Below are 24,722 nucleotides of genomic sequence, written 5' to 3' on the forward strand. Positions count from 1 at the left end.
GGGGAAAAGGGGATTTCCCCCCTCTGAGTGGCCCCAGCACCTTCCCCCATCACAGTTCCGAATCACGGGATGCCATCCCCCATATCCTGCAGGATTCATGGAGCAGCTGCATCCTCCCACCAGGAACAGGCTAACAGCCAGGTGACCTCTGGCTTAAGGACAGCCCCCGGCCATGCTCAAGGGCTGGGGGCCAAAATCCAGGGCAAGAGCACTCTGAGGCCACCCCACAGACAAGTGTGGGAGTCCCTGCAGCCCAGTATCCCTCTGACACCAATGTCTGGGAATGGACACGTCTCTCTCCTGCCCTGGGGACCATTCATTGAGAGAAGGTGCCCGATCCTCATCCGAGCAAGGGGTGCTTGGCACCTTACAACCCCTGGGAGAGGTGCCCCACTCCAGGTTATTTATTCATTCCTGCCTGCTCCGCATTGCCTGGGGTGGGTGAACGTGACACCAGCCCGTGAGCTGAGAAAACCACCATCAGGGAAGAGCTTCCCTGGTGCTGCAGGCAGCAGGATCTGGAAAACCAGCAGGGAAGGCGGTGCGGAGTCCCCTCCTGGCCGGGCTGGTGTTGGCAGACGCAGAGCAGTGTTTTGCCGGGGATGGAAAGCAGACCCGCCTGGGGCTGTGGAGCTGCTGCGGATGCTGGCGCGGAGCCCGCCCCGTGCACGCTCTCCGAGGAGCTGCTGGGCAAAGCTGTGCCCGCAGGCAGGGCTGCCTCCCCACACACCCTCCTGCCCCTCACAGGCCTTGCAAGATCCCTCTGGATTACAACTGGCACCTGATGGGAAACCCACTGCAGCTCCAGGTTCCCTGTCCCCGCTCCCTCACGCTGCATGGGGAGCACAGGCTTTTTTAATATCCCGAATTCACCTGGTTTCAATTTCCAACCCTGGAATCCTGTAAGACTTCAAGGGGGATGGGGCTGCATCCTGCAGGGTTTGCAGCCTCCCCTTGGCTGTCAGAGCCTGTCCATGGGCTCACAATGCACAAGATCCAGTTTCAACCTACATTTTGCCCCCTCCTCTGGCCACATCACCACTGCCTCAGCTTCCCTGGCTGCCAGACACAAGCCTTGTCGTGGGGCAGGAAAGCAGGACTGGTGTGGTGACACTGGGGCAGGCAAGGACGGGCACTGCAGTGCTGGAATAAAAAACTGCATGCTGGGATGTGGCATGTCCGTGGCCATTTCCCTGTTTGCATAGTGAGTCAATGGGGTCTGGGAATTGTCCATGGAAAGTGTGGGGTGTGTGGTCCTCACCCTGCTGTGCCACAGGCAAAACCACAGATTAAACCCTGCTGGGGTCCCTGCCCCGGACAGAGCCAGCAGGGGATGAGTGCCTGTGCTCCCAGTGTCCACAGGGAGCCGGGCACATTTCCAAGGGCCGCTTTGGCACCAACACACTTTTCCTTGCTGACAGGGAGAGGCACAGCACGCTCCAGCCTGGGACATCAGGCTGGCCTCACACCTCCAGGCCCGGCCAGGGCACTCTGCCATGCCCAGGGAGAAAGCGGATCTGCCAGCAGCAAGGCTGGGGTGGAAGATCCCTTCTGTGGGAGCACATCCCTGCCCATTCCATTCAACATTTCCCTGCTCAGCGGTGCACGGTATGGGAATTTAATTCGGCCAGGTCTGACTGAGGCTGTATAAATAGAAAGGATATTTTTACAGGCTGCATTGTTCCAGGCACGGGCAGGTCGGGAGCACAATGAGCCCCTTTCCCTCTCCGCTGGCATTTTCTCGGCTGCACCTTGGAAAGGCCCCAGAGAGTAAACGGCGCTGCTGCCAAACGCGAGTTTGTGCAGCCACAACAAAGCGCCTCAAAGATCGCAGCGGGCAGCAGGAAGCCCGGCTCGGGGCTGGCTGCCCAGAGGCTCCTCAGCTGGCTCAGCCACACTCGGGGCTTTGGGAGCCCACCCCCAGCACTGGGGTCACAGGGAGGTCCTTGTGGAGGAGCCAGGGATCTGCTCCAGGATCCTAAAGGACACCAGGCCTGGGCTGCTCTCAATGCCAAGGAGATGGAATCATCCCTCAGCCTCGCTGTCCATGTCCTTGCCCAGCCTCCTGCCCTTCCCAGCCACGTGCCTCACTGAGGATCTGGCTACAGGACCACACAACCGACCACAGAGCCCCTGTGACACCACACAGGCAGCAGTGAGAGCTACTTGAGAAACAAGGGCAGCTTTGGCAGCCGTGGAAAGCATCATCCCTTCCCAGAGCCACGGCCAGGTGATGCCTTTCAGATCCCTGGCATCATAAACCCACACTGCTCTCAACAAAACCCTGATGAAGACACAACTCCTGGGTCACTGCCAACCCACCTGGCCCTTGCCCTGGCCTCAGCATCCTCTGCTGCACAAGGTGCCCAGCCCATCACCTCCTCCAGCACAGCAGCCACGGGGACCTCACAGCCCAGGGCCGGAGGTGAAAGAACACACAGACACCAACACTCAGTTAAGTTGTAGGAATTTATTTTAAATAACCTACAGTTGATTAAAAGGGAATTCATGATAAAAATAGAAGATACTTGTTGAGGAAAGGCTGCAGGAAATGGTCTTGCACACACACTAAGCTAACAATGCCTCTAAGACTAATGATTATAGCAAAAAAAGGTTTCACATTAAAATTCTGCCTTTTTAAATTTTTTAAAATTTTTTTACACAATTACAAAAGAAAAAAATAAAAGCCCTAAAATCTTGATTATTTTCCTTTTTGGACCAATGCTCATTTCCCTCGAAATTCATTGACCTGTGAAACTTCTTTTTACACAATAAAATCTTTCAAGTAAAAGAGGGGAGTGGGGCTTAGAAAAAAAGGGGGGAAAAAGGTAAAACAGTCTGACAAACCTAAAAAGTAGATAATTCTGGAAGTGTACAGAGCATGTTCAGAACAAAGGGTGATGGGAATGTCATTTGTTTCCAATTTCACTTGTCCTCAAATTCCACACACATCTCCCCATCACACGGCCCCCTCCCCCCACCCACTCCCCAAATCTACACGATCTTTAAGATCAAGAAAGAAAGAAAACTGTTTAAATATTTTAAAATAATTAAAAGAAATAAAAATTCACATTTAAAAAAAGGAACACTCAAGTCAGGAGGCCGATTTCCCATCACAATTTGCTCTGAACAAACGCGGTGGATATTTGTAATTCATGTTCCAATGCCACGACTGTTTCAAGTGACAAATTGAAAAAGATCTGGGTATTTCCATGACTATAGTGACAGCTGTAACAGGTGCGTTGGGTTCCTTAAATTTTGTTTATTTGTTAAAGTCTGAAATGGGGCGGGAGGGGGAGGGGAAGGGCAGGGGTTAAGGAGTCCATTTTCTATTAAAATATAGAAGTTATTGCAAAACCCTAACTGTAAAAACGCACCAATATAATTGGATTTTGTATACAGTAGCTAAAGATTCCCACGCTCTCAGTGTGATGGTGAATTTGCCTGGCGGAAGGTTGACAAATCCCCCATCCACTTGCCCTGCCTCAAGAGAAAAACCACACAAACCAGACAGCTAGAATTTGGATCTCTGAAACATTTTTAAATAAGTTGTCCATAGGACAACTGGCTCAGCTCCTTTAGGATATTTCCAGGTTATGCTTTCTGCAAGATGTTGGCTGTGTTATCTGATGCTCACTTGCCCCTTTCCTCCCCCTTCCCCAGCATCCAAGGACAAGTAAGGCTCACAGTTTATCAATCTCCCTAAAAACCAGGCTACTCCCTTTTCCCATAAAATTCAGCTCAATAAAAACAGGTTAAAACTCATAGTCTTCCTCTGCCATGTCGATAGCCCAGGCAAATTTCTCTCGTTGGGTTTTGTTATAAATCTTCTCTATAGGAATTCCCCACTTCTTACACCTGCAGGAGAGGAGATGCTGTCAGAGCTGGAGATGGAAGGGAAGGCCAGAGACACTGCCCTTGGCCACAGCCCTCCCCTGCCACGTGGGGGGACACAACAGAGGTGAAGGGGTGGAGGGGATCACCCCAGGCAGGTGCTTACCAAGCAACAGAGATCCTGGGGTCCAGATAGTTGAGTTTGGAGGTGCCCAAAGCGATCTGCTTGTTCTCCTCCCTATCTGTAGCCTGAACCTCCAGCTTCATCAGTTGCTCCTCAATCCTCTGCACTGCTTTCTTCTTGCTCTCCACCGACCTGGGGTGGGAAAGAACAAATCATTGAATTCCTAATGCCCTGCCAGCCAGCACTGTGGGAACCCAAAGGGACTCTGCTCAATGCCACCAGCCACACAGGGCAGCTGTGTCAGCACAGATGGTGACATAAAACACTCAGCACATGCAATTAAGAACTGACATTTTCGAAGAGGTAGAGCAGGAATCTTAAGCAGCAGTTTTGTTTTAAAAGGTTGGAAGCAACAGCCTGAACTGTTCTGATGCTACACCCACTCCCAAAGCAGCCCATCTATCCCTCAGGAACAGTCACGCTGTGATCCTGCTTTCAGAGCTCCCATAACTCAGCACCCCTGGGGCTGCTCTGCAGAGCCCACACGGAGCCCGAGCACATCGTCTGCTCCGTGGGCTTCCCACGGGGAGGTGCCTGTGCATTAACTGTGTAACTCCTGGCTCCCCAGCCAGGCAGCAGCACTGCACAGGGGTCACTGGGCAGCTCTGGGGTGGGTGAGCTCTGCTGAGGCTCAGTTCAGAGGGCTGGGCACGAGTGACCACGGTAGGACCCGCAGCGTCAGACTAGCCCTTGGGTGGTCATTTCTTCATGCACAGAAGAAAGAGGGGAAAAGATGGCCTTCCCAAATCACAGGCCAGGAAAATGGATGCAGGGAGAAGGACCCCTTCTGGGAGCATTGCAAAGCCCGGGAACACCAGCCTTACTTTTTAGATTTCTCATCCCTCCGGACCTTGGCATCAGCTTTGGCGCTTTTCAGTTCCCTCCTGGCATCAGCTAATTGCTCCTTCTTGGCATCAATCTAGGAGAGGCAAAACCAGACAGCAGCACTGTGAACAAGCTGCTGACAGCTGTGGCAGACACCCCTGGGCAGCATGACCAGGGAGTGAGTTTGTGACTGTGTTCAGAATGTACCAGGAGTCAGACCCAGCCCTGCAGAACAGCGAGGCCGTGGGCCCTTCACTGCTGCACAGCCCAGTGTGGGGAGAGATCCCCCAGGGCCCCACTCACTGCCCAGGACAAGGTGGTGCTGGGAGCTTTCTAACACAGCTACAACCAAGCAGGCAAAGGAATTGGCTTGGTCTGGCCTGGCCAACAGCCCCTCCAGGCAGCTTGTCTGCCTTCACTGTATCCTGCCAGTACCTCTCATGGAAACACAGAAGGACGATCCCTGTTCCCTCAGCAGGAATCAGCCCCAAATCCTACACACTGAAAGGTGTTAAGGCTTCAGGCAGTTCTTCCCCAGTAAGTTTAGGGTTCAGGGAGATTTAGCATTTTGCAGCCCCTGTTCAACCATTCCCCAAGCTCTGGGATCTAGGGGGGAGGCAGCCAGGTTAGGTGTTATGGAAGCAGGGGACACTGCAGTGCCAAACCAGAACTCCTTATTGTGAAGGTTATTCTAAAGCCAGACCAGGAACAGACCTAACCCCTTTGGACCTCATGGCCTTCACCAGAAACAATCTGCAAAGGAAGAGGTCAAGTCAGAGGGGCATAATGTACTATGTGCACACTGACAGCGGCCTGAGATTCACACAACAGGGGTGGATGCCCACAGCAGGTTCTTTAGTGGACACAGATCAGAGCTAGAGCTGCTGCTTTGGAGTTTCAATGGCAGCAGAACACACAGCTATGGGATGAAGGGCAGAAAAAGGGTCTGGTCTTGTTCTTTACAAATAAAAGACAACTCACACAGTCCCTTCCAGCTCACTGCTCCTCTCCAAGCAGGCCCATCTCTGATGCAGCACTACCCAAATCCTGATAGGGAAAAGCAGGCTCTGCTTCCATTTCACCCCAAGTGAAAGGAATCCTAACTCCCAAGACACAGGACTTGGAGCCCTGCCCCGAGCCCAGAGCTGGGCAGGGGGAGGTACCTTGCTCTGCAGGTTCATCATGGACTTCTCGAAGGTTTTGGGCGGAGCTCTCTGGTGGTTGCACAGGATGGCCACCGCTCTGTTGGCACGGTTATAGGAGAGGATCTTTGCTGGGATGTTGTCGTCCGCTGGCAAGGACAGCAAAGAGGTGAATGTGGGGGCTCTGCAGGGTGTGCAGCCCCAGCCCCTGCCCCACTGCCTGCAGAACCACCCGACCCTCCCCTGCCACGGGCCAGGCTCAACATCACGCTCCAATTACATCCCTGGAGCCTGACCACATCCATCCCAGGCCCAAACTCCTTCTGGCAGGTTCTTTATTCATCACCATCGACACCATCTGTCAGCTCAAGAGAGGGGAAGCACAGCCATGCTCAGAGAGGGGGACAGCAGGCCCATACTGCCCAGGACACCACTGGGCTTGACAATCTGCTTTGGTAAGGGACAGGTATAACCTAGCAGGAACACCCTGGTGTGCTCACAAGTCAGCTCTTCCCTGCCCCAGTGACGGGCTGCTCAGCTACCCCAAAAGACTATGTGGTAGCAGATTTTTGATCAGACCTCAGCTGGGTCCCAGCTGCACTGGGAGAAATGCAATGAGGAAGTGGTGAACAGATATATGACTTGTGGCCCAGGCAAGGAAGCCAGGTCTGTATTGCAGGGTAAGATCTGTTCCCCTCGCAGTTTCAGGGACAAGACTTACGGTTAGTGAGCTCCTTGAGCTGCTGCTGTAGCGTGATGGAGGCGTTGTAAGTACGGAATACCTTGGCTGTCAGTCCCTCCATAAGGTCTTGAAGGTGTTTATTTAAGATACTGGTCTAAAGAAGCAGAAAGGAGATAGTCAGCACCAGAATTGACCACAGCCTTTGTAAAATCTCTGGACCCACAGCTCACGACTGGAGCCTGCTGTGCTCAGACCTGACCACAACAGAATAGCCACAACATTACTGAAACCACAGGAAAAGTGAACAAAGAACCAACAAGTATTAGATTGGTAACAAGTGGCCAAAAAAGATTTCTTTGGTGTGGAAGCCTTGGTTTCCAGTAACTCTAAATGTGCCCAAACCACCACACTGCTCCCAGAGAGCCAAGTGTGCAGATGGGGATGGCATCTGAAAATCTGTCACCTCACACATTCATCATCTCTGAACCCTGAAAAACCTTCCCAGGTCAGAGCCAGGCTCGCCAGGACCAAGGCCCATTGCTTTGGGAACCTGTGGGCAATAGAGACACCAGAGTGAGACAGTCTCTCACTGCTTTTAGGCTGCTCTGGAAGAAAACTTCCACCGAACCCACTGCTGGAACAGAGCAGCTGTTACTGCCTGGGGCAGAGCGAGCCTGTTCATGGTGCTCCAGCCCCCTCCCCATGAACTGTGTGCTTACATTGAGGCGGTCAAAGAGGTCGTCCTCAGGCTGCTTGTTCTCCATGAACAGCTGAAGATTCTTAAACACCTGCAGGAAAAGAAAACCAGGAACTTCAGGCACACACAGCAGACAGTGCTGGGCAGCAGTAAGATGTATGGAAGCAATACTGCCAGGGAGCCAGTCAAACTGTTTTCAGGGCACAGTGATGATACTGGATGTTACTTCCCAGCAGGCAAACCCCACCTCTCAGTGCAATGGTTGTGTCACAGGTTCCTCCCCAGCACAGGAGTCCTGAGCATTCAATGCCCTTATCCTCCTCCTTTAGATCAAAACTGCAGGAGACCTGACTCTGCTCTGGTTGAGCTGCCTAACAGAGAGAGAGACCCCCAGAGAAAGAAAAGTTACTGCCCTTTCCTTACTCTCCATCTTTACTCCAGCCAAAGAGACCCCATGGCTATTTCCCATGGAGTCCAGCTATCAGAAACCAACCCCTCTCATTGCTGCATTGTCTCACAGTTTCATCCCAAACAAGTCTCACTGGGGTAGGGAGAATAATCAAAGCATCTTCAGTTATAAAACAGACCACAAATCCCTGCTCTGCATGCTCCAAATCCCCAGCTTCTCAACAACACACGTTCTTCTACAGACACCCAATATACAAAGATTTCTAGTTCCACAATAATCAATTCCCCATTGTAAGCACTGAGGAGACATCGAGAGATGCCAACACCAATAAATTTAAACAGAAAAAATTGTTTTTTCTTTAAACAAGGAAGTAAGAATTCCAGCACGTTAATTTCTAGAGGAGCCATAGTTTGATTTTTTTCAGTTGTTTTGCTCCTCAAGAACCCAACACTTACTGCTGACTGTTGTTAAAATTACCACAGCATTACACATGGGGCACCTAATACATTGTGCTCACTGCAGAGCTGTGGGCCAGATGCAGAGCTGTTACACCCACAAAAATAAAAGTCTTTTTGGATAGTTATCTCCAGGTTCACACTGCTGGATGGGGATTTACTCTGGAATGAGGCCAAGCTCACAGCAAATATGAAACTGGTGGATGACAAAGAGATGAAAGAATGGACATGGTATAAGAAGTAAGTCCTGGCTGGCAGATATCCAGGTTCAGAGGCCAGAGGTACCAGTGCACCCACTCCATGGGCTCTGGAGCACCCAAGATCAAGACCTACCTCCCTGAGGGCTCAGCTCCAACATGAACCCAACCACTGAGACAGAGAAATGTGTATCATCGAGGCCCAAGGCAAACTGCTGCTCTAAGAGTGCTGGCACATGGTATTTCAGAACCTGTTATGCTGCTATTATATTATACATTATATATATATTATATATATTTTATATTATATGGGCCTACAACTCTACCATCTCCAGGTGACAAAACTAACTCTGCTGACCAGAATGGGACCCAAGAAACTCTTCTAACAGGGCTGGCACGGTCATGTTATGCCAACTCTTTACACTGAGACCAGAAGGAAGAGCAGTAAGACATTCAAACATCTTGGTTGCTGGGCTATGTCACCTTCCACAGCCCTGACAATAAAGAGGTGGAACACTAATGGACTTATTTTCTGGCTGGGTATCTGACCAGGGACAAAGCGACCTGTTACTGGCATCAAAACTGTGCTGGCCACACTTGTGTGCAGCTGAGGCTGTGGAGGTGCTTGTGGAGGTGCCTCACCCTCTTCTCCACAGGGACTTTGTTGTAGTATCGGATGGAGTCTTTTCCGAGGAAGTCGAACTCAACCACGTATTCCTGCCCATCCAGCTCAGGATGCAGCTTGATGTGTTCTACTCTCAAAGAGCAGCAGCCCACGGTGTCAGCTGTCTCTCCTTCTTCTTTTTCATTACCAGCTCTCAGGGCAAGCTACATTGATGTCAAGACAAAAGAGGTTAAAGAACTCAAACCATCCCCAGAACACAGATGCTGCAAACTTTCAGACTCTGGCCTAGAATCAGCAGTGTCCAGAGGAGAAGATCTCCTTTCTTAAAGAGTTCAAGCCAAGATGTTTTACCAACTTTTGCTCATTAAGGAATTCAAACTGTGAGACAGTTCTGACTAATGGAAATTCATTTCAGAACGTATGGTATTTTTTAAAAATCAAATTGACTTCCATGTGAACTCTGCTTGAGACAAGTCATACAGTTCAGTTCTTCATCTTCTGTGAGCCTACTTATTCACTGCACACTAAATATACTTCAAATAGCATAAAGGTTATGTAAATTATCTCGAGGCTACACTTGGCTGTGTAAAAACATGTATTTTAACAGGACTGGCTAAAGCCATTTCTAATTTTTGGAAAAAAAAATCTTCAGTGTTCGTATGAAACCACAATTATTCACATCAGAGCTCCCTGGTTTACATCAAACCATTTTGAACAAAACCTGTTAATTTAGTTGGTCAAGACACCATATGCTACCAGGGAACAGCTCTCTGGGAACTGGTTGTATGTTGCTTTAAATGCATCAACACAACTGCAGTTTTCTTTACTCTGTGGTGAAAAACTCAGCATAATTACAAACCCTCACAACTGCAACCTCCTACTAAAGAGGTGACAAACCAGCAGAAATTCCCAGCAGGAAAACTGAAACAGCTGGAGACAAAAGGCCCACACAAACTTCCCAGTAATCCAACTGGGCGATTCTGGAACCGGGCCGTGAATTTGGCCTGAACTAAACAATGCTGCCTGAAATAGCCCCGTCCAGCACAATGGGTTATTGCTCTGGATTCCAGGTACTGGGAAGGAAAAGGAGACAGGAGCCTGCCCTCCAGGAAGTCTCAGGATACCTTAGTAACTGGGCTCAATCCTGCCTTGGAGACAAGCACACAGCATCCCCAAGCAGCCTGGGCAGGAGAGGAAAGGCCGGGCTGTGCTGGGGAACAGCCTCACCTTGTCGATGAAGTACAGTGCCACCGCCCGCTGCCGCACTTTCATCTCTTTGGACTTCCAGTCTTCTCGGTACTGATTTCGGATTTTATCTACACACTTCTTCAACCTCCGGGCTGTCTCGTACTTCTGCCAGTCCTTCTCACCCTGCAGGGAGCGTTGGAGCAGAGTCAGCTCGGGAGAGCAGGCAAAGCACCAGTCCCAGTCTGCACCTCCAGGCTCTGCAAGCCCGTGTGTGCAAACGGTCTCACTGCACAGAGCAGGGAGCTGGTGCTGCTGAGCAGCTCAGCTTCACACTGTGCTGCCACACAGCTGTAGGTCATTCAGACTGCCATGATATTAAATGCTTCCACGGAAGCAACTGCAGACACACAAAAGATATGTCTTCCCTGCCTCTCAACATATAAATGGTTTCCTCTGCTTTATTCAGATGACACTTATGTTCTTTCAGCTGTGTAATTAAACACCCATAGAAGGTAAAAGCAACATCAACAGTTCAGCATCGTTATTATATATTCAAGCCATGGCAAAAAGAGGGCAGGAATTCACAAGGAACAGAGATTCTTCCCCCTCCTCCCCCCACCCTCTACTTGTAGGACAAACTCCTTGTTTCCAATTCAGGAAAAAATCTCTTGAAAAAGACTTGATGAGAAGAGCTGAAATCCTTGCTTTTATGGACTTGTTATTTGTTATGGGCTGGTTATTTGCTCTCACAGCAGGTTTTGTTTTCCTTCAGTCAGGAGCTCCTTACCAGCCTTCTCAGCCAGGAGCCTGGCCAGGTTTTTAATTTTACAACCAACCAATTAACAACCCATGGTTATAACTTCACTACATGAACAGGCAGGGGAAGTTAAGGCCAAAAGTAGGTAAAATATCCACCAGAGCAAGTCTGTTCTTGGATAAATTTCTTCCTTTTAGGTTTACACTGGTTAAAGCATTCCTTCTAGGAATGACACAATGATGCTTTGCAAGAGACATTTTCCAGATTTCACCTGCTCTGTTGGGCAGTAACTGTATTTCTCTTTGTGAGAAGGAACAGAAGCACAGAAGCTTTCCTTATGTATTTCCATCACTGTAGGATGACACAGCAAGGCAGCTTTACCTCCTATCTCTCTCCTAACCCAGAGCCACATTTGCTTCTTGGAGACATGACCGAGAAGATTGTTTTGGCTTTTTATTTTTAACTAGATCTTTACCTTAATTCTTGAGCTAGGGTTCAACATGATGTATTTGATAGAGCCTTGGATGTTCTCAGTCCATGACACCAGCCAGGTAACCTTGTTATCATGCCGGACCTCCTTCCATTTGTGTCCTGGTGGAGGGGCAGGGATCTTGGAATCCCTACACAGAATTAGAAAACAGAAAATAAAAACTTTTTAAAGCAACTCCCACCAGCATCAAAACAGAAAAAGAATAGTATCACACAAAGAAAGTGCAGGGAAAGAAACCGAGGCAATGTAAGTACATATTTCCACCACCAGGAAACCAAGTGAATCAAAATGAACAATCAAAGATCAGGAATGTAACTGCTACCAACATGTACCTGCTGAAGAATTATACTAGAGGTGGGACCCACTTTGCTAGGACCAGCTTTGATTTGTGCACACATCGTGTGGACACTTATCAGGACTAGAGACTGAAGAGAAGCCCACCAAACCTTAGCCTCCAACATCAAGGAAGACAAAGTAGGACAACCTATCTAGAAGAAAATTAATTTCTGGAAATACTAGCAGGAAAGACAGCTTAAGCAGATGTAGGCTGTGGGCGTGAGGAAGAAAATATGTTGACAAAGTTCTACGTGAAACCCATGATTGCCTTGCTCAGTCTTTGCTTGTATCACTCCGTTTCTTATCCATATAAGAACAAATAAGCAGCATCCCTATTTCTGCCTGCTTGAGTATCAGCCTACATAGGGTTTTAAACATAAGCTCTCCTATCTAGGAAGCAAAGCTGAGGTGTGAAGCCCCCAGTGCCCACTTGCTGCAGTTGATGATGATGTCCTCTGGCATGATGCGTCTCTTCAACATGCCCATCTTGGGGTGGTTCCCACGACCTCGGAAGAGACCTGGGGGTTCAATCTTGAAGTTGGCAATCCTCTCCTTGTGGTTGTCCATCACACAGTAACCATATTCCTTCAGTAGCCGCTCGTTCTCCTCTTTGATTTTCTGGAAAAAGCCAAAAGCAAAGGTAAGGCACACACAGCACCACATGCACTTTTAAATGCCAGAACTTAAGGGATTTCTACAGTTGCACCACAGTAATGGTGGAGCCCCGACCCAAAACCAGATCCCCATCATGGCAAGTGTACCAGACTGGCCACAGAGCAGCAGATTGGCCAGAAAAGCATTAATAAAATGCAAGCAATACAAACAAATGAAAAACAGAAAGAACATGTGAAAACTCACTGAAAACTCGTATTTAAGGGAAACAGATGAGTGCTGGTGAAGGCAACTAGAATTCTGCCACAACAGAGGCATGCACCTCTACCCACATAGCACAGCTACAGGGGCAGCCCCAGCACAGTACTGTTGCTTTATATTCTATATTGAGCATTTGGCATCCACCAGACTTCACATCTTGCTGTTTATGTATAAAAACTGTGTGTATAAAAGACTTCTGTGTTTGAACTGTGCATCGGAAAGCAGGCAAAGGAATGTCTCCAGGCTGCTGCATGTCAAGCCTGTGTCAGCAAATGGTCTCATAAGCAGAACACAGTCTCCTAAGAAAGAATGTGCTGAGATTTCACTGCATACTTCTGTGCCTGAACTCTAATTATACAGAAGGAAAAATAAAAACATTACAGCTCAAAATAAAACATCTGACCCATAGACAGCACTGCTGCGCCAGCTAAGAAACCAACAGAAAAAGCCACTTCTGCTTCATTGTAAGAGGGCTAACCCACATTTCTCAAATGGAAAAAGCAGTAAGACATGGGTTCTCTATTCTGGTGGGACCCCTCCAACCCCAAAGGCCATAATTCCAAGCTACCAGGGCTTTCATTCAAAGGAAAATTACTAGAGTGTCACAAAAGATAATAATTCTCTCCCTACAAGCCACTGTAGCCATGCTGGATAACAAAGTTCATTTGTTATTAAAAAAACCCCAGCATTAACTGATGTTTAAGATTTCTTCTCTCATTTTATTCACTACTGGCATTACTGCATTTCTTCCACCATCCTTATCTATCCTTAACTGAGTATCCACTGCTCATTATTGTCCAGGGACCAATGAACCCACGGAGGCAGCAGCTCTGCTTCTCATTATTTACTTAAGCAGTTACTTAACTTTACTTAAGCAGTTACTTACTTAACTTTATTTACCTAAGCAGGATCAGCCCTATCAGTATATCATTTCAAATCAGGATGAGGATTCAGCTGTAAACACAGTGCTCTGCTCCACCTGAGGTGCACAGCACAGACTCCTACAGTCAACACAAAAGCAATAATCTGAAAGCAAGTGAGAACACTGAGGTATGAAAGCAAGGCAGGCAGAGGAATGATTACACCAAGATGTTTACAAGCCAGCTAAGGATCACAAAGTCTCCTAGAATTCCCTCTGGTACCTGTTTCTCCTCCTTGGACATCTGTTTCCTAGCTTCTGTCTGAGCTTTGAAATACTGGCTCATGTGGGTGAAATCACACTTGCTGAGGCTGGTGATAGTGCTCTTCTCTTCAGAGGTCATTTCCTTGCAGAAAGAAAGCAGTGCTGTAAGTTTTCATACACAGTGAGTTCTGCACAGCTCACCCTGCCCCAGGCAGCTCAAACAGGACCAGCAGACAGGTTCTCACAGTAACCCCCAGAGAACCCCCAAATTCTTGCACAGGCTCACTCCAGCTGAGGTCAAAGAGGAAAGGGCAAGAAGCAGAGCCTATGGAGTCTCTGGAAGTGCTGGGCAATGCTGGACCATTTTCCAAATCTCTCTTACATCCAGCAGGCTGGGACTGCTGAGGGAGAAAAATCCAGAAACCCAGCCAGGAAAATGGCATCAAACTGATCCACAGGTTTGTTCTTATGGCAGATGACTGAGCTGAAGTCCTGAGTTTTAGGTTTTTGGAAGGTGTTTCCTTCTAATATTAAGCTGGCTCTTCCACAAGGCACATAACAGCCAGATCAGCTACCCCCCATCATGCTACAACAGACATATTTGGTTGGGAGAAGTTGACTTTGTTGGTTTAGGAAGGTATTTATGATAGGTGAAACTACAGGATAAACAGGAAACTTCACAGCTAAGATCTGAAGCAGCTTTTCGTTGCCTCAAGACAACTTTTGTGTGCATGGAACAGCAGCCCCTTTTCACTGCCCAGTGCTGAGGAGACACTGGCCATGCCCACAGCCACTGCAGCCAGGAACATGCATACCTTCCTCCAGTCCTTGAAAAAGTTTTTCCTGAAGATCTCCTTTGTAGTGTACTCATGATCAAGCATTTTTGCAAAGAATGTGGCAACTTCTTCTGCTTTGGTACTCAGCTTCATGACTTTACCTACAAAGAAAGGTTTTCTTTTTAAAGAAAATGGTAAACAGGAATCAAAGCCAGAAAGAAGCCACAGTAACTAACTTAAAGGATTATATTTTTACCACGGAGAAGTTTTTCTTAAAAATGTTACATAATACAGCAAATTGAATGGATGAAGGAAACAGAAGAGCACAACTGCTTGACTTTCATCACAAACATTTTGAAAAAAGTTTCCTCTGGAATCTAAACATTAAAAAAAGCAACAGCAGTCTGATGTGAGACAGGTCTGAGGCGCAGGGCAGGAAAGGGAAAAGGCCTTGCTGCAGGAAACCCTCCACTGAGCCACCCCCATGCTGGGTACACTCCTGGGGAGACACTGCTGTTTGAAGTCAAACAGGCAAGGGGATTTTATTAAATCTCCTGTTCCAGCACTCAGACATATGGGAAATACAGTCCCTGTGTTCCTCTTCAACCCACGGAGAGTCTCTGCCTTGGAACACCCCTTCCAGCCTTCAGCTATTTCTAGGCAGGAAGAGCCCTTCCTATGGATACACTACAAACAGGCTGGAAAGCAATGCCAAATATTGAACTCTCCTCCATGGCAGGGAAACGTCTCAGGATGCTGCTAATTGTTCCCTCAGCTGTGGGAATGCACTCCTGCACCTCCACATCAGGCTCGAAGAGCCAGTCATTTTTAAGAAAGGCTGAGCTGTCGGGGAATGGAGGGGTCACATTCCAGCTCCTCTGCACGACTGCAGCACAAAATGAAACTGCTGCAAGGGAAGAGCAAAACACAGGGGAAAAGAGGCTGCTGCAACATCCAGGCTGTGGCTCCGACATCCAACGTTCCCACTGAGCATCTTTTTGTCCAGATTTCATTCCTGATGAAACATGGGGTGCCAGGGATCCCTGTGAAGGGTTTTGCATGCAGCTCACATCTCCAGCTAGTTGCAAGAAATATTCAAAGTTCCAATGGGCTGGCAGGCAGTCAATACCTGGGGATTTTTTAACAACTGTTTTACTGCATAAAAGTGAGCACAAGAAAATGTTCAGTCTGTGCTCCTGGAAAAAAACCACCACGCTTTTGATTTACTACATATTTTCAAGAGTTGCATCATCTCCAAAATTAAAGCATGGGAGTCAGCTAGAAAGCCTTAAGATCTATAAACCCTCGTAAAACAGGACTTAGCAAAAGGTCCTCCCAATGATCTGAGAATATTCCACAATTAAATTAAACCAACAGTAACTCTGCCAATTTTTAAGTTGTAACCTAAAATACCACATTTGTTTGCTTATAACAGGAAATGGGGGAAGGGACAGACAGCAAGGGAAGCTGTTTTTCCAGGCTGAAATTTTAGCTTGAAAGAGGCTATCGAGTTAGTAACATGTTATGGGGCTAAAATGAATGGTATTTTTCCCAAATAGCTGAAGGCTCAGTCACCTTTATCTAATCACTTCAGAATATATTTCACTGGACTCAATTGCCTCCTTTTTACAAAGGTTTGAAAAGACTCTCAGTAACACAGCTGGACATTTGAAGGAAAAAGGGATTTATTCCAGAGGCATGAATAGTTAAAAAACTGCAAACCAGAGAGCAATCAGGGGTCATAAGGAGCAGGAGAGACCAAATGGCCATGACTGAAATGCAACTGCCACCACCTACACTCTTGTCTTGCCTCATCTACAGAAAAATATGCAAGTTTGAACCACCTCTGGGCTACGAGCTTGTTAACTCACAGTACCAAAAAAAGATGGCTTTAGCATTTCAAGCTCCTTCCCCTTATCACAGGCACTAACAACAGCCCCAGCAGTCCTTACGAGAGACAAAACCAGGCAGTGTCTCCCAGGCCAGGGACAGATTCCTCCAGTGTGAGCCCACAGCCACAGCCTCATTACTGGGCTCTACAAATCATCCTGGGATCATCCTGAAATTAGACAATGCCTTGTGAGCACAGACAGCAGCTCTCAGCAGCTGCTCTGCAAATCTAACTTCTGATTTCTCGCCTAGTTTCTCAAGGAAGACTTATGTGATGTCTTTATTTGCCAGACATCCCCTGCCCACCCCACGACCGTTGAGCTTATTGATGAATTTCTGCGATGACAAGAGGCAGAGGTTCCAAAAATCCCTGCAGAGGTTCCATGAAATAGATGGTTGGAGAGATGAGGAGCTTATTGCTGCCTGCACCAAGGGAGAGCTACAGTGCAATCTGCCCCTCCCCTTCTCTAGACAGCAGGAGAGATCATGCATTTTTCAACAGAGCAGAACAATTTCCATCTTCTTGTTAAGTTCTTATCAAACCCCAAGAAAGAAGTGTGCAGACTTCCTTGATCGCTGTGCTACTTGCTTGGAGCTGGTCTTTAATAGGCTGCAGTATGTTTATCTCCCTACAATGATGTCACCTATTCCTCTGTATTTAAAAACACTGTGTCACCTCACATGAAAACAGCACGTTGCTCCTGGAAGAGTTCCATGTGCAGATGTCCCCTTCACCAAAAATTACATTTTCATCCATTTAAATACCTCCCACTTAATTCAATCCTGGGTTAATTTGATCCTTCATTTAACATGATCACAGGACTAAAAGGAAACACACGGGTCATCAAGTCCAGGCTCCAGCAGGCATCACATCATATAATCCCTTCCACATGAGCCTCTAACAACCAGTCAGCCCAGGATATTAGAATCCCACATCAATTAGTTCTACCACTCGCAGTGGTCAGGGAGTGGGACCATGACTTACACCAGAGGGCTGTGTCCTTGAGGCCAGGGTCATCCCATTCACTCCTACAAGATCCTAATCATCTGTATCAAAATTCAATTGTCTTCTATTCTGCTCACGTCACCAAACGATCATGAATTTCATCACAGATGATGGAAGTTGCAATTCTTAAGGTTAAAGAAAACAGAGCAAGCCTAAAGGTGAGCAGTGATGAGGCAGCTACAATTACATACTCCACTGGTCAGACACTGCTGCTCTGAGGCATCAGACACTCACTCTGGAGAGTACCCTGAGAGATTCACCACCACAAGGGAGTGAGAACAAGTTCATCCCTGTGTCACCTCGGTGAGCAGAATTCAGCAGGCTCACTTTACTTCCACAGACTGTTCCTGTACTTTGCTGCTGAGGAGCTGCTTTTAAGCAAACCACTAAAACAAAACCACCTCCTCAGCACTCCAGTCCCCGGAAGAATGCCATGATACCCTGGGATGTTTATTTCTCTTCCTAGCAAGTGGAAACACAGATTAACTCACCATCATAATAAAACTTGACATTTTCAGGCAGAGGTTCATATGGTGGAGCAAATACAGGACCTTTGTGCTCTAGGAACTTCCATTTAATGCCTTCAGGGTAGCGCTCTTCTTCCCACCTTCAAGAGAGAAATATGAACCAATACAATTTTAAGCTCCTAATCTTCATTTTATTACTGTGTGGGTATGAGAGTATGCTAAAGAAAATCAGCAGGCAATCAGTGCTTTGCCAGGTACAGGCAAGAACAAATACTCAATGCAATGTCACTATTTAATTCCTTTTTTTTTCCCTCCTGTTTTTTTTCAAAAAGCACAATCATGTCCATGAACAGAACACCTTGGGTCACAGGTTATCTGATGACACCATATTCCTCACCTCCAACTTGCTCCTCTTCTTGCAAAATCACAGAGCTGAAAATGCTTAGATCTTAAGAAAATGAAGAATTTGGCCCTGTACAGCAGCTGGGATCGTGCCAAATTAGAGTCAGCTGTGATCTAACATCAGGTCCAGGATGCCTGCTCAGCAAAGTCAAACAATTGTGGTATATTGTGCAGCTGCTTTCAGATGTGGACAATATGCCATTAAGGGCAGAGATAAAGAAACAGATGTTCATTTATGACCTAAATGAGAACAAAGCTGCTTGGACAAGAAAGACTAAAACCTGCTCTGATATTTTAAAATCACTCCAATTCTCTGGGTAAGAAAAGCACACTTGAAGAAGAACAGAGCAGCACAGAAAACTGCACGTTTGCCTTAAAGGATCCCTATAAAAACACTTTGCAAATGATACTTTTGGTATCATAACACAGCAAGGTGGGCACCACCAATCCCACATTCCAGCTGGACAGGGTCAGCAATTCACCTGCAGAGAAAAGGGTCCCACCAGTATTGTCTGGCTCCCAGTTCCCTGTGCCTGAGCCACTGCCTCCACACTCCTCCCCTCCCTGCTCCTTCCACGATTACCTCAACATTACTGCCACATGCTGCTGGCATAGGATTCCCTGCTGGGAAAGGCTATTTCACCTTAGTGATCAATCAACTGGAAGACCATTAACCTGTCACAGCTTTCAGTCTCTGAATTGCCCAGACAACTTTGTTGAGCAGCCATGACAATAATAAAAAAAAAAAAAAGAATTTAAAGCTTCCATCTAATGTCAGCCCTATGGAGCAGCAGCCCCATTTCAGGTGCCACAGCAGAAGAGGAAGGATGTGCATGTACCACGTGTCTCTCAGGAGCTGTGATGCACAAATACAGATTGCTTCATCCCTACTGAGATAAAAGTCACTGCACAGAAGATAAACACTGCACGGGGACAAGAGTTTCTGCCAGAAGACACTCAAAATGCTTCTCTGGTGTTTGTACATCAGTAATTTAGGAACAGCATTGTGTGGCACACAGCAGTTGGTTACAGTTAGAAAGGTACCATCTTTGACCACAGCACTGGACATGATGTTTTCTGACGAGAAGCACAGAAACATCTTTAACAGCAAAGTGCCCCATCCCAGCTCTCAGCACTGAATTGCATGTCAGACTTCACTCCCCGGCTGGAAAGAAGGCCTGAGTAAACTATGTTGATATAAGAAACCGATATTGACACAGATTCCAAATATTTACATTCCTAATGATTGTTGTGTTTGGGTTTTTTATGTTATTATTTTTATTAATGAGAAGCTACAAATCCAAATGTTTTGTCAAACAAAGACTTAGGTTCTCCCACTCAGCAGCTCCTTTCAGCAAAATAAATCCAAAGCATCCACCTCTCTTCCCAGTCAGCATAAGTTTATTCTCTCTGACAATGACTAATTTTATTCCAGTAAGAACAGAGTAAGGGGATCATTCACAGTAGTTACTACTTCTCAGGTCAGGTTTGTCATTCTTGCTTTTTAAAATTTATTCCTCTGGTACTTACTTGATGAGAAATTCTGTACCTCTATCCATTCCTGTTCTTTTATGAAGGACATGTGTAAATGGAGTACTAGACAGGCAGCGGTTTAAACAGACAGTTGAAGTACACTGTGCCTTTTGGGAAGTCTACAAATGGGGTGGCTTCTAAGCCCCAAACTCCCAAAAAGTGTGCCACAAAAAGACCACAAACCATTGCTATTCCCAAGGTCACCTCCCTAAACCTCATATATAAGCATTAAGACAAAAGGTAAAAGTGAGCCTCTGGAGTTCAGCCAATTTTTCATCCTCATTTAGTATCAAACAGAAAAAGTGTAACAGCACCACTGCCCTTGTCAGCTTCTGGTTCTAAAGCAACATTCCACAAATGATTTTGTGGGAGCAAGAAGAATGCTGCTTATTAAGAAAGCTGCCTTACTGCTGAATTCAGCAACAACTGTGCTCATCACTCATAGAGGTTCCCTGATTCAATCCCATATTCCCATATCAAACCTGCCTAAAAATGCCAGGGTGGCTCAGGAAGGTAGAGCTGGGGAAGATTTTTCAAGTGGAATGAAAAGAGAAAAGATTCATAGGAAAGGACAGAATATACCTCAGGGATATGTTATTTCAAGGAAATGTACTTGCTGTAGCACAAGGGGAGAGAAGTGCTCACGAGGGGCACTCCTGGATCTCACACTCCTCACTCCTGGATCTCACACTCCTCACTCCTGGATCTCACACTCCTCACTCCTGGATCTCACACTCCTCACTCCTGGATCTCACACTCCTCACTCCTGGATCTCACACTCCTCACTCCTGGATCTCACACTCCTCACTCCTGGATCTCACACTCCTCACTCCTGGATCTCACACTCCTCACTCCTGGATCTCACACTCCTCACTCCTGGATCTCACACTCCTCACACCTTGATGGGGCGTGAGAAGGAGCTGAAGGAGCTGCACACGGTGAGGAACGAGGGCAAGGCCTTGGGCATCAAGGATGCACAGAAGGGGGGAGGAGAGTGCTCCAGGCAGCAAGCACTTGAGGAAGCAGCCAAAAAAAGGTATCAGGCATTCAGAAAATTGACTCAGATGGAACATAAAATGCCCTTAAGAGACACAAGTGAAGTGCAGATGAAACCCTGTCCAGCGAAGACACGCTATACAAAGCTGCAGATGGATGACAGGAGCATCAGCAGAAGGATGCAGCTTCCTAGTGCCAAATTTTGCAAAACATGCTTTCCAAGACAGTTTTCCTCAGCAGAAAGCACAAACTGCAGAGCTTAACACAGCTCCCAGGCAGGTGAGGGGGGAACAGCACAGCTCTCAGTAAAGGTTTGCTGCTCAAGGATACAGAGCTGGGATAACAGAATATTAAGTTAGACAGAACCAGCAAGGGCAGCTGAGACAAAGCCAAAAAGACAACAGATCATTAAGGCTTAAAGAGACCTTCTGTAGCTTCCCACTGCTTCACGTTCCTGTTGTTTGTTAATGTTAAAGCACATTAAAAATATGCTGTCAAAGGGACCAAGAAAAAAATGGGATTGCTCAGGAAAAAAACAAACAAACAGGGAACTTCTGGGAGGGCTTGAACCCCAAATTTCTAACAGAGTATACAAATATGAAAAAGATGCAAGGACTGATGTTCTGAGGAAGCTGTGACAATAAAAGAGAAATATGCAAAACTACAGACACCACAGAAGATTCTTTTCTTTTTAAAGATGAAGCGATAAGAGTGACAAGAAAGGGGTAAAAGACTGAACCTGAAAGGATTGAAGAAAATTGTAAAGACATTTCCCAGCACCATAGATCTGTTAAAAACAGCCCAATGATCTGAGAAAAGAAAATGCTCAAGGAAACATCATCCCCAAAAGGTCATAAAAATACAATACAGGAGTGCAGAAAACACACATGCTTTTGGGAACTACATATGCATTCAACTGAGGGAAGTACTAAAGCTGAAACTTCAAAACACACAAGTAATAGCTCCTCAAATCCAGCTATAACAGCTTAAATGACTATGGAGAGCTAAAAAAATCCAGCAGGTTTCTTACACAGAGCACTACTGATGCAGCACAGGTCTGTCTTCCCAATGAACCACAAAGTTTAGATTTATTTTACATAGTTTCTAAAAAATAAATTTAAAAGTGGGCGAAAGCACAACTTCAGTGATGTTACTTCAGGATACTGGGCAAGACAGGGAGTGTTTTCCACTGAAAACTTATTTTCAGGATTCATTTGCCAAACAGCCTGAGCTTAACTGGTCACTTGACTGACTTTCATTTGTGTGCCAGCAGCAGGAGCAGTTTTGAGGGGCACAGTTGACACCAGGCTAGAACAAAAAGGTGGACACCCACTCATGCTGTACCCTTTATAAAACACAGACAAATTCTACCAGAATACTAGTTAATATATTTGCACCTATTAATATATTCCTGCTGACATCCCCAAGCCTACAAACTTTCATACTGCCCTGAAGAGTGTCAGCATGGAGCAGGTTCTGGGCACAAGAATATTGGTATCTGATCATTATAGGCAACCTCTACATGACACAGACAGGGAAAAAAACCCATGAACAACCCCACAGAAAACTGACTTCCTCTTTTAGGGATATCAAAAAAGGTATTTCACTTCTACTTCAGAGGATGAACATAGTGAATGAGATATTTATTTAGAGCTTACCAGAACGTAAGCCAATTATTCAGAACAAATCCCCATGAATCAACAGAAGAGAAAGCCAGATGTGCTTACTCAGCCAGCATGGGAGGTACAGGGAGGTGCAGGGAGGTGCAGGTGCAGGGGGAGCCTACAGCACTGACATATAGTTACCATTTCCATTTCTGCTCCTCTTCTTTTTTCGGCTTCTTTCTCTTGTCCGCATCAGGGACTTTCTTATCTTTGCTTTTAATTTTCTTTGCTTTGCTGTCCTGCAAAACACATAAGAATCTGTTAGTACGAGCTACTGTCTTTCCCCACTCCCTGAAAAGATGTGTTAAAACTAAAAGACTGTCTCTTGGGCTACATAAGTACTGAATTCCTGTGGCTCCACTGCATAAATGTGCTCTTAGATCACCCCATTAAGTCAGTGTGCTGATGTCCCACTTCAGCTTTAAGCCAAATTCTTTTACTTTACACTTGGGACATGCTAAGTGCACACAGCCAGTTTTTCTTTCCCACCTGATAAGGGGCAAGTCTGGGCCATGGTAACAGGATTGCTTAGTTACAGAACCTCCCTCCCTGGCCTGCACTGGTGTGTCTGGTCTGGCAAATGCCAGGCACACTGTGAGGTGGCTTCTGGGATTATACTGGTGTCTGCTCAGTGTAGAGACACCTCCTTTGAGGGGAAGGGAAGGTACCAGGAGTGCCTGTACCATGTGCCTCCAAGGGTGTCTTTGCTAGACGTGGAGTGCAGTTTTTAGTCTCAAATCATTGCTAACCTGTCTTTTGCAAGTCCCTCTCCAAAGAAATTTCTTTATGCATCCTTCTAATCTCTGTTTCATCTCCTCTGCCTCTGAACTGTGCCACATCACCAGTGCAATCACCACGTTGTTAGTGAGGTTCCTCTGTCCTCTGACAGCTGCTTAACAGAAGGACTGTGAATTGCCTGGAACAGGCTGGAAGTTCATATCCAGGAGGCATCTTCTCCAGCTCTTGTTTTAAGAGTAGGAAAGAAAGTTTCCCTGACTTTTTGTACATTTTGTACATTATGGTTCATCTGCCCCATAGGTGGGGATCTACCACATGCAGCTGTCCCAAATGAAATTCCCCCTGCTCTGTATAATTCTACACCAAATAGCCTTGCTTTTCTTGATCATAAACTCATCTTTCATATTACCTCTTCTTCCTCTTGTTTCCTTTTCTTTGCTTTCTTGATGTCTTCTGTTTTGATTTTCTTGGGTTTGTAGTCAGCACTAAGAACAAAAAGACTTGCTGATAAAAGCAATCCATTTCCCAGTACAAATAATAAAGAGAAGTCATACATATACAAAGTTTGTGTGCACAAGTTCTCAGTATTTCTGGCATGCATAATTTCTAAAGAAAATCATTTCATGTCCCACTCTCTCAGAAGACTCAATAATCCCCATCCAGTACAACAGCCTACAAAACCTAAATCCATAAGCTGTTACTGTCAATACCTCTCCATAAGTTTCAGATGCTGAAGCAAACACTGTCCTTGATAAAGAATCAACTCAAAAGCATTATCAGCCACCCAGTGATTACATGGGATGGGATAAATGGGTAAAACCTTAGTGGCATGATCTATCCCAATTCTTTTTCCAGTCATCAGTGTGGGATCTACCCACAAGGCTCACCTTTTGCATCCCCCACTAGTTCAAACACTAGCAAAACTGACTACTGGCAAATTACATCATCACAGAAACACAACCTAATTTCCAATTACATTGGAAAAGACTTCTGAGATCACTGAGTCCAACCCATGACCAAACACCACCTTGTCAACCAGGCTTGGCTGTTGCTTGGGAGAAGAGCCTGACCCCTACCTGGCTCCACCCTCCTGTCAGAGAGCTGTAGAGGGGGACAAGGTCACCCTGGAGCCTCCTCTTCTCCAGGCTAAACAACCCCAGCTCCCTCAGCCATTCCTCACAGGACTCGTGCTCCAGGTCCAGCTTCCTTACCAGCTGCAACAGGAAGTTCTCTTCCTCACACTCCAGGAACCTCCTAGACTGGCTCCTCTCTGCTGTCTTGTGTTTCCAGCAGATACCCAGCAGCTTAAAGTCTTCCACAAGAACAAAGGCTGATGAAACATCAGCCAGCTGCTTATGGAATAGTCCATCCACCTCTTCATCCTCGTTGGGAGGTCTGTAACAGACTCCCCCCAGGATATCTGCCTTACAAGC

General features: G+C 46.7%; 1 protein-coding gene across 1 annotated transcript in view; it reads right to left on the reverse strand.

The window, feature by feature from the left end:
• Positions 1-2,450: 2,450 nt before the first annotated feature.
• TOP1 (DNA topoisomerase I) overlaps positions 2,451-24,722 on the reverse strand; it is a 37,361-nt gene continuing 15,089 nt past the window's right edge. Inside the window, exons 6-20 of the mRNA XM_008920036.2 lie at positions 23,699-23,774; positions 22,693-22,790; positions 17,981-18,096; positions 14,633-14,754; positions 13,837-13,959; positions 12,252-12,439; positions 11,471-11,615; positions 10,278-10,421; positions 9,068-9,253; positions 7,387-7,455; positions 6,707-6,821; positions 6,007-6,134; positions 4,843-4,937; positions 4,001-4,150; positions 2,451-3,858 (exon numbers count right to left, since the gene is read on the reverse strand). Of these exons, the coding sequence (XP_008918284.2) occupies positions 3,756-3,858; positions 4,001-4,150; positions 4,843-4,937; positions 6,007-6,134; positions 6,707-6,821; positions 7,387-7,455; positions 9,068-9,253; positions 10,278-10,421; positions 11,471-11,615; positions 12,252-12,439; positions 13,837-13,959; positions 14,633-14,754; positions 17,981-18,096; positions 22,693-22,790; positions 23,699-23,774 (1,858 nt within the window). The 3' untranslated portion in view covers positions 2,451-3,755. The remainder of the gene's footprint in view (positions 3,859-4,000; positions 4,151-4,842; positions 4,938-6,006; positions 6,135-6,706; positions 6,822-7,386; positions 7,456-9,067; positions 9,254-10,277; positions 10,422-11,470; positions 11,616-12,251; positions 12,440-13,836; positions 13,960-14,632; positions 14,755-17,980; positions 18,097-22,692; positions 22,791-23,698; positions 23,775-24,722) is intronic.

This window comes from Manacus vitellinus, unplaced genomic scaffold (genome assembly GCF_001715985.3).
Source record: "Manacus vitellinus isolate BGI_N305 unplaced genomic scaffold, ASM171598v3 scaffold_26_pilon, whole genome shotgun sequence".
Taxonomy (NCBI): domain Eukaryota; kingdom Metazoa; phylum Chordata; class Aves; order Passeriformes; family Pipridae; genus Manacus; species Manacus vitellinus.